This window comes from Passer montanus, unplaced genomic scaffold (assembly GCF_014805655.1).
Source record: "Passer montanus isolate IOZ18808 unplaced genomic scaffold, ASM1480565v1 scaffold109, whole genome shotgun sequence".
NCBI lineage: Eukaryota > Metazoa > Chordata > Aves > Passeriformes > Passeridae > Passer > Passer montanus.
The window spans coordinates 2745090-2754766 of record NW_024357502.1 but is presented as its reverse complement, the minus strand read 5'-3'; the positions used below and the strand labels follow the sequence as shown (position 1 = coordinate 2754766).

Sequence of the window (9677 nt, the reverse complement as noted above, 5' to 3'; positions counted from 1 at the left end):
TCAGCTGCCCATCCCAACAGCCGGCCCTGTATTTATAGTCCTGGCTCCTGCTTAGGGATTCTGGCACCGGCGTCACCAGCGTTCCTTAAAAACCACAAGGCATTGCTGCCCACAGCGGAGGGCAAGGCTAATAGCCGGAGGTCGAGGACGTGAGGTCAAGGACAAGCTGTTGGTTTGCTCCTCTGTGATGAGGCTGGCGGCAGCAGGGACGTGTGGAGGGTGTGGATGGAGCTGGATGGAGCTGGAGGAATGTGTAGAAGTTGTGGATGGAGATGGATGGACACGTCGGGGTTGTGGATGGGCATATGGAGGTTGTGGATGGAGCTGGATGGAGCTGGAGGGTGTGGATGGAGCTGGATGGAGCTGGAGGGTGTGGATGGAGCTGGAGGTTGTGGATGGACATATGGAGGTTGTGGATGCAGCTGGATGGACATGTGGAGGTTCTGGATAGAACTGGAGGAACGTGTGGAGGTTGAGGATGGAGCTGGATGGACATATGGAGGTTGTGGATGGAGCTGGAGGTTGTGGATGGAGGTTGTGGATGGAGTGGGGCCCTTCTCTGGCAGTCACTTTGGACTGCTGAGCTGCGGTGTGTCCCGTTGGGAACCCCTCTGGCATGGGGAGGGTAGGGATGAAGGCAGGCAGCTGCAGCTGGGATGTGTCCACCCAGGAGCAGGGTCTGTGCTTCCCTTGGCTTCAAATCCCTCTGGGTGGGAGGAAGAAGCCCCGTATCCTCTGGGATCATCCATGGGATTGTCCTTGTTGGTCCTGTCCACCCATCCGTGCCTGGCCTTGGGGGCTGCTCAGCACGGGGCTGATCCTGCTCTGGGATAACGGCGAGACCTGTTGGTCCTGTCCACCCGTGCCTGGCCTTGGGGGCTGCTCAGCACTGGGCTGATCCTGCTCTGGGATAACGGCGATCAGCCCATCCCCACCCACGTTCATCCAACAGCGCCTGAGAACACCAAACCTCCCGGGCAAAGGCCTGAAATCCCAAATTTCCCCACTGCTTCTCCTTGGAGCCGCACACAGGGATTCAGGGAGGTGTCCTGAGCCACATCACCAGCAGACAAAGCCCCCCCTCCTCCTCCCTGAGGAGCAGCACCGAGGATGAGGCCGAAGGCTGACGCAACCCCCCAAGGTCCTGCTCACCCCAGCCCCTTGCCTTCCTTATCCCAATTAGGAGCTTCCCAGCTTGAATAAATTTCCTTGCTGAGGACAAACCTTGACGTCCACTGAGATCATTACCCTGCACTGGCTTAATTGGGAATTAGGCAGCCCAGAGCCGGACAGCCATGACCTTTTCCTGTCCCTCTGGCTTGCTTCAAAATCCACCACTTAGCGAGGCTGGCACGAGGGCAGCCGGGTCCCTGTCACCCACCCTGGGTCAGTCCCAGTCCCTGGGGATGAGGCAGGCACTGGGATCCATGGAAATGGGTTGGAAATGGGTTGGAAATGGGGCTCAGCACCTGCTCTGTGCTGTCCCAGCAGCTCAGCTCCGGCTGCAGCGCAGCGTGGAGGGAGGGAATTGTCATCCCAGAGCCCCTGTGGCTGCTCCAGGAGTGCCCAGACCCCTGCTGGATGTGTCTCAGGGAGAAAAGTAGGGAAAAAACCCAGTTATCAGCCCCTGATGCTTTTTGGGGACTTGATTTTTGCCTGATTTTGAGGTGTTCATCAGACAGAGCATTCCCAGCTCAGCCACACATTCCCGGTGCTGCAGGAATGTTGGGGGTTCACATCCTGCATCTTGGAAAAGTCCAAGTGCTAGAGCTGGGCTGAGAGCCCAATTCCCTCATCCCAGCTGGGAGTCCCCCATCCATGCTGGTGTCACCCCTTTCCCGATGATTTCGGGGTGATTTGGGGTCAGCTAGAGCTGGGCTGAGAGCCCAATTCCCTCATCCCAGCTGGGAGTCACCCCTTTCCCGATGATTTGGGGGTGATTTGGGGTCGCCCCCCTTCCCCAGGGCTGGGATCAGATGCCGGCTGTGGGAAGCAGGTCCTGGATCAATCCTGCATCCCCTGCGGGGCGCTGCCGTGGGCAGGATGGAGCCCGCCGTGCCAGGGAGCTCCACCTCCCCGGAGGTGCCACCTCCCTCGGGGACAGCATAAAGGACGAGCTGTGCCCTGTGCCCTGGCCAGTCCCAGCCCGGAGAGACCTCGGAGCAAGGGCCCCGCAGGGTAAGAGAGCCGGGAGAGGGGTGGGATTCCCCAAAATCTGGGGGATAACGGGGACTGATCCTCCCTGTCGAGGTCCAGAGGGGATGGAGAAAGATGAAACCAGCCCTGGAGGGGGTCTTTGGAGCTGGGAGTCCAAACCTCTCTGCTCTGCAGGGATTTGGGGTGCTTTTCCCAAGGAAAGAGCTTTTCCTTCCTTTTTATCATTTTTAGGAGATGCTGTGCTGATTGCTGAAGGCAGCGAGGCCCCAAATCTGCCCCAGAGAGGTAAGGTGACAGGGTCAGTGACAGTCCCCTGGGGCTGGGGGTGCTGCTGGGTGTGACTCCAGATCCCAGATTCCTGCTCTGCCTGAGCTCCTTCCCGCGGGAGCTAAAATGACAGATCCCAAATGCTGCGCCCAGCCCGGCCGAACCACCTGCACTCTGCGGGGATTTGGGGACAGAGGGACCCTCCCTGAGCCCCAGCCAGACCCCCTGGAGCCACCCCCAGCGCCCAGGACGAGGCCACCACAGTGCACGAGGGCTTTTATTATTTCATCTCCTATGTACAGAGCCGAGGTGGGGGGGGTCTCTCAGGGTTCGGGGGTCTCAGAGCAGGGGGTGCTTGCCCTGCTGCTGCTGCTGCTGCCGGTTTGCCAGGTGCATGAGCTTGAGGAGCAGATCTCCGGCCGAGCCATCCAGCACCGTCAGGTTCTTCTCCTCCTCCGCCGCCTCCTGAGCGCCCTGGTCCAGGCAGCCGGTGTCCATGGCACACGTGTCTGCCGCAGGAAGCAAAACGTGCCCGTGGAAAGGGTTATTTGGGATCGTCGGGGGCTCGTTTTCGGCTGGGGAAGGGGGTGGGTGGCAGCACAGTTCGTGCTCCAGTTTATCTCTCCTGCTAAGCAGGGAGCGGGGCTGGAATTTCTGGCACATCAGGGAGGATGTGCTGGCCAGGAAAAGCTCGTGGTGGGTCAGCAAGGAGCTGCGAGCCCAATCCTTTAAATCAGAGTGGTTTGGGTCGGAAGGGACCTTCAAAGAACATCTTGTGCCACTGATGCTCGGAAGGGAAACCTCCCACTGTCCCGGGATGCTCCAAGCCCTGTCCAACCTGGCCTTGGGCACTTCCAGGGATCCAGGGGCATCCACACCTTCTCTGGGCACCCTGTGCCAGGGCCTCCCCACCCTCCCAGGGAACAATTCCTTCCTTACAGTCAGCCTGAATCCAACCCTCCCCACATCATCTCCGGGCGCTTCCACTCCACCCCTCACCACCAAAACTAAACCACACCACAGACAACCTTCACCAGCCGAGCCCTCCCCGTGGCCATCCCCCCCTGCTCCCCGCGGTCCCCGCTGTCCCCTGGGGGTGTCCCGTGCCCGGTTACCGGCGGTGCAGCAGATGCCGGGCGCGGCGCAGCGGCCCCCGGAGCCGCAGGGCTGCCCGCCGGGCTGGCAGGGCGAGGGCAGCAAATCCTCCTGGGCACAGCGCCGCGTCTCCGCCGTGCCCAGGTAGCAGCCCAGCTCCGCTCCGCAGCAGATGCCGGGCCCGAAGCAGTTCCCTCTGTTGCCGGGACCGCAGGGCAGGCACTGCGGGAAGGAGCTGCCTCAGTGCCCGCACCCCAAACAAACCCTTCTCGCACCCCCTTGGATCAGAAATGCACCCCCGGGTACAGAAAGCGGCTCCCCACCAGCTCCTCTTCCAGCGCCTGGCGGTGCCACGCTGCCACCAGCAGTGGTGACCTCGTGTCCACGCTTTGGGGTGTCCCCATGACCTCCCTGTCCCCTCTCCGTGCGCTGTCCTGTCCTGCTCCCTGCCGGGCCTCTTCTCCGGGTGCCAACAGCGCTTTGGAGCTGTCACTCCCCCGCCACTGCCCCACCGCGTGTCCCCCTGCCACCCCAAAACCCCTCTGCTCCCGGCAGCGTGGCACAGCCGGCGGTGCCCAGAGGCGGCGGGGAGCACCCCCAGGCCACCCTGTCCCCTCCCGAAGCTCCATCCCGCGTCCCCAAGCGCCCATCCCGTACCTGTCGCAGAGCTGTGTCTGCCAGCGCCCGCTTGCCGCCCCGGGGGCAGTTCTGGATGTAGCAGGCGGAGGACAAGGCGAGGAGGCAGAGGAAGGAGAGGGGCAGCGAAGGCTCTGCCATGGTGCAGGGTGCCCGGGGAAGCTGCTCCAGCTGCGTCTGGCCCCGTGCTGAGGGAGCTGCTATTTATGCTGCCATCACCCCTTCCCAGGGGAGGAGGAGGAGGAAGAAGAGGGATGGGTTGGGTTGGTTTTTTTTGTTGTTTTTCCTTTTTTTTTTCTTTTTTTTTCCTCCCAAATCGCATCCAAGCAAATCTGTAATTGAGATGATTCAGTGCAGCAGCACTCGAGGCTGGTGAATCCCACCCTTGGCTGCTCCAGGGGGCACAGGCCAGCCCTGGGATGGACTTGGGAAGGGGCACTGGATGGGCTGGGGGTGGATCCAGGGAGAGATGATCCTTCAGAAGGTTTGGGGAGGGATGGGGGTTTGGAAGATGCAGTCTGGGGAGGGATGTGGATTTGGGGACAGATGTTCATTTAGGAGATGAGGTTTTGGGAAGGATGCAGATTTTGGGAATGGTGCTGGTTTGGGGGTGATGCTGGTTTGGGAAGGATGTGGATTTTGGTATGGGTGTTGGTTTGGGGGTGATGCTGGTTTGGGAAGGATGCAGATTTTGGGAAGGGTTTGGGGTGATGCTGGTTTGGGAAGGATGAGGATTTTGGGAAGGGTTTGGGGGTGATGCTGGTTTGGGAAGGATGCAGATTTTGGGAGAGGTGCTGGTTTCAGAGGGATGCTGGTCAGGGAGCAATGCTCATTTGGGGAGGAATAAGGGTTTGGAAGGTGCTGCTTTAGAGAGCGTTGTTTATTTGGAGGATTCTGATTTGGGATTGATACTGCTTGGAAGGATGCAGATTTTGGGAGAGGCGCTGGTTTGGGAAGGGATGCTGGCCTGAAGGGGGGATGGTTTGGGAAGGGGTGTTTGTTTGGAGCATGCTGGCCCAGGAGGGATGCTGGTTTGTAGGATACTGCTTTGTGGGACACTGGTTTAGGGAGGGGTGCTGCTTTGGGGAGGGGTGCTGCTTTGGTGGGATACTGGTTTAGGAAGGAATACTGCTTTGTGGGATGCTGCTTTGTGGGATGCTGGTTTGACTGATGCTGCTCTGGGAGGGGAGTGATGGGGTTGGGGCTGGGAGAGACCCCTGGGTGCACAAAAACACCCCAAACCCAGGGGCTGGGCTGCAGCATCGGGGTGCAGGGCAGGACCCTGTCCCCAGAGTGATCCATCAGTGTCACCCATGGCTCTCCTTCCACTTTTCCCTCTTCTCCAAGAACCCAGAAGGGAGGGAAAGCAATGGGAGAGGGGGGACCAAAAGAAAAGGCACCTCTGGGGTTGGCACCAGCACATTCATGTCACCCCTGGGCTGTCAAAAACATCTGTACAGGAAAAACACCATCAACAACCCCCTGCCCCATCCAGCCACGAACATTCCTGCTGTTCCCAGATCCCTTTTCCAGCTGCACCAGGGGCAACCTCAGCAAAGTGAAATTAATGCGCAGAGAGGAATCCGGTGCCTGTGAGCATCCACCCTCTGCTTCTCCCCCCCAAAAACGCTGGGACTGGCTCACAGTGACCAGGAGGGTTTGTCTGGGGAGGCTGGACAATGTGGGGGTGCTGCCAGCTGTGCTCCCACCTCTGGAGGGGTTTTATCCTTTCCTCATCCTCACATAAGGTGGGGAATTGAGGCAGAGAACCATAAACACCAGCCTGGACATCACTTGGGGTGGCTGAATGTGTTTTTTTCCTCCCCTCATTAGTTTCCCTCATTTTCTCCCCCTCATTAACATCCCTTTTCTGCTGGACAAACAGCCCAGCCCCACTTAGAGGGAGGGGAATGGTGGCACCCTGGGTGGGGAAGGGGCTGCTCTGCCTGAGCATCCCAAAGGAAATGGTGATCCCACTGCAATCCTCCCTGGAAAACCTTGCTGCTTGTTTCCAAGTGCTCGAGGGGGCTCAACCCCAGAGGGAAACTGAGGCACAAAGGGAAGTGCTTCATGTATCAGTGCTGGGGGGTCCCAGCCTGCTCCTGTGATTTTGGATTTACGGATCAGCCCGGGGGGTGGCAGTCCCGGGCTTGGGGGCTTGGCTGGGTGACACGAGGGTGATTTCCTCCCTTCCAGGGGGGTGAGGGCGGCCACAGCCCCTGACTCAGCTCTCCCTGGGGCCGGCGAGGTCCCAGATTTGCCCCGTGACGCCGAACCACCCACGCGGGGCAGCCGCGGGGGATTTACCTCCTGCCACCGCCAGCTCCAGCCTCCCTTCCCCATCCAAACCCATCCCTGCACAGCGGGAGCCCAAACCCACTTACGCTGCAGGGCCGGGGAGGACGCAAAAGCCCTCGGCTGGGAAAACTTTTCTTTAAAAGAACCCCAAATGTCAGCTCTAAATTGGGTGTTAGGCGCTCGTGCTCCGTCTCTTCATTACTGTATCGTAAAATTACATTAGCCGGGAACGATCTGCATTCAAATGACTCTGTGTCTGGAATGATAACGCAGGAATATGAGATTAAAATGTAATTATGCTCTTTAAAGTCAAGGAAGGTTAATAAAATGTTTTTCCGAGTTGCAGAGGCTCCGCAGCCGCAAGGCAGAATCACTTACGGGAATCAAGGGGAGGATGAGGTGGGAACGGGGAGGGGGAGAGGGGTAGGAAACACAAAACGGGGGCTTGGGAAGGGAAATTTGGGGTCACCTGGGGTGAGTCATGGGGTAAGGGATCCCAGGGGTGGGCAGGGCCAGCCCTGCTGGGCTGTGATGCTCCCTGGTACCCGGGATACTGCTGGGCCCCCATCCCACACCCTGCTCCCAACCGAGGCCTTGGGTTACTCAGATTCCTGCCCCAAATCCTCCAACACCAGCCCCAGGGCCCCTTCTCCGTCTCCAGCACTGGGTTGGCTCTGTCACATCCCTGCTCTTCCCTAGAGGATGCCTCTGACCCCCTAAGAACCCCCGAGGCTGTGGCTGGTGCCAGGGCACTCAGCAGGGTGTCAGTGGCTGCCATCCCCCTCCCAGCTCCCCTTGGGAATGAGGGAGATGCCAAAGGGATTGGGAAAGGGGCAGCACCCTCAAATCTGCCCCCTTGCTCAGCCAAAATACAGCCCCAGCTCTTGTGGACACCAGCAAAGGGGCTGGGGCTGCCAGAGGGGCTCAGCCGTGGAGATTGTGGAATCTTTGAGGTTGGAAAAGCGCTCCAAAATCATCCAGTCCATTAACGCAGCACTGCCAAGGCCACCAATAATCCATGTCCCCAATGCCACATCCACATGGCTTTTAAACCCCTCCAGGGATGGGGACTCCAGCACTGCCCTGGGCAGCTGTGCCAGGGCTGGACAGCCCTTTCCATGAAGAAATCTTCCCAAATATCCAACCTGAACCTCCCCCTTCCTTCATTAACAGCAGGAGCTTCGTTAGCTCTGGAGCCCCAGCGAGGTTTGTGGGAGTCCCTTTGGGATGGGGTGGAGGTGATGGAGCTTGGCTGCAGCACACAGAGCTCCCAGGGCCGAAGTTTCACCAGGATAAAGGAGAGGGACAACATTCCACCAGGATAATCCAGAGGATGTTGGCAATGGGATGAATTTCACTGATTTCTAGTGAGGATGAACCGGAGGAATGCTGGACAATGGGATGAATTTCACTGATTTCTAGTGAGGATGAACCGGAGGAATGCTGGAAAATGGGATGAATTTCACTGATTTCTAGTGACAACATTCCACCAGGATAAACCAGAGGAATGTTGGAAAATGGGATGAATTTCACTGCTTTGTGCATTTCCTGCCTTTGCCGTGGCTGGAGGGGGATGCAGCAGGGAAGGAGAAACTTCTTGAAGGCTCCAGGCTGGCGAGGGAGAGCTCCCTGCTCCTGCCTGGGGGCTCTGGTGCTCCTCAAATGGCTCTGTCACTGTCACCGTGGCCCCGTGGCTGACGGGAGGTGGGGAGGAGGCTCCTGCACCTCCTCCCCTCTCATCACAGATAAAGATGCTCCTCTGCTTCCCTGACAGCTGGAAAACAGCTTTGATGCCTCTTTAAAGGCAGCCAAGATTGGCTGGGGCACTGCTCTGATCGTTTCCACGGCCAAATCCATCCTGCTGGGCTGTGGACGTCACGCCGGGAGGTCACTGACCAACGAGGGATGGATTTGTCCCAAAAATGCTTGAAGGACAGCATTAGAGGAAATTGCTCAGGCTGCAATCAGCTCCATTCCCCAGCTCCCAGGGAGAGAGCAGGGTTGGGGCTGGGAATTAACGTGCTGGTGGCATCCCTGAGGGAGATGAAGAGGGATTGCTGTGGGTCCAGGCAGAGGAAATTCCTGGCTCTGTCATCCCCCATCTCGGGGTGCAGAGAGGGTCCCTGCTGCCCGCAGGGGTTTCAGGGGGACTCACACTCAGCTGGGGCAGGTGATCCTTCCCTGAGCTCCAAAAATGTGGCAAAATTTATCCCTGGATCCTCTGCAAGAGGGGACACAGCAGGTGAAATGTGCTGCCAAGGGTCCCAGAGGGTTGGGGAGGAGAAACTGGGGGATGAAGGCTCTGAGAACCTGCAGTGAGGTGGAGATGAGCCCTGATGTCCCAGCACCACCTTTTCCCTTCCAACCCCTGCTCCTGCCCCTCCCTGCAGAACAAAGGGAACCTGGAGGAAATTTGGGATGGCTCCCAGCTGGATCACTGCCCACCCTCACACACCACGAGGAACTTTTGGGCACTGCAGGGGTTGTCAGAACCGGTGGCTCTGGAAGCATGCGAGCTTTGCTGGCTCTGGTTGATGGCTTTGGTTGATGGCTCCCCATCCTCTCCCTGCCCTGGGGGAGGTGTGAGAGCTGAATCAGCCTGGGATGGCTCACTGCAAACACGACACCAGCACTGCAATGGAGTGCATCTACTGCCTCTGAATCGTGGCGTTTTTAGGAATTTTGTGCCTATTTTCTGAGCGTTTATTATTTTAAGAAGTGTGGTTTTCTATTTTTGCAGGGAATGGAGATGGGCTGACGCAGACAGGGTCAGGATCAGTGTGGGGCCAGCACAAAGCAGCTCCTTCCCATGCCAGAACACGACAACTTTGCTCAGGTGCCTCTTGGAGGCAAATAAAAGTGTGACCAAGGTGAGCTGAGTCAGCTGGAGGCTCTTATGGCCCAGAACAGGGGGGTGTGGAGGTGACAACCCCTTGATGTCACCGTACCCTGGCATATCCAGGACAGGACATAGCCAAGTTGTTTTTTGTCTGGCTTTTTTCTGAGCAGCTCTCTGAAGCCCCCGTGGGTGCAGGTGTCTGAGTCTCATCCCTGTGATGCACGAGGCTGCTGCCAGGACCCCTCTGAAACCCCTGGCCTGCAGCTCCTCTGTGGTGGTTTGGCTTTTTCCTGCCTCTTTAATTCCTCCTCTGCCAAGAGATTCACTCCATGACACCATTAAGCCTCAGGATGAGATCAATTAGCAGCCAGAGACAGAGAGAACC

At 58.3% G+C, this 9677-nt stretch overlaps 1 protein-coding gene across 1 annotated transcript; it reads right to left on the bottom strand.

The window, feature by feature from the left end:
* Nucleotides 1-2687: 2687 nt before the first annotated feature.
* Nucleotides 2688-4383, bottom strand: LOC120509595 (vasotocin-neurophysin VT-like). Its single transcript, XM_039724419.1, has 3 exons — nt 4177-4383; nt 3540-3741; nt 2688-2933 (listed from the first exon to the last, which is right to left on the bottom strand). Exons 1-3 carry the CDS (start codon nt 4294-4296, stop codon nt 2764-2766), a joined length of 492 nt encoding a protein of 163 aa, XP_039580353.1. The 5' UTR covers nt 4297-4383; the 3' UTR covers nt 2688-2763.
* Between the last annotated feature and the right edge of the window lie 5294 nt (nt 4384-9677).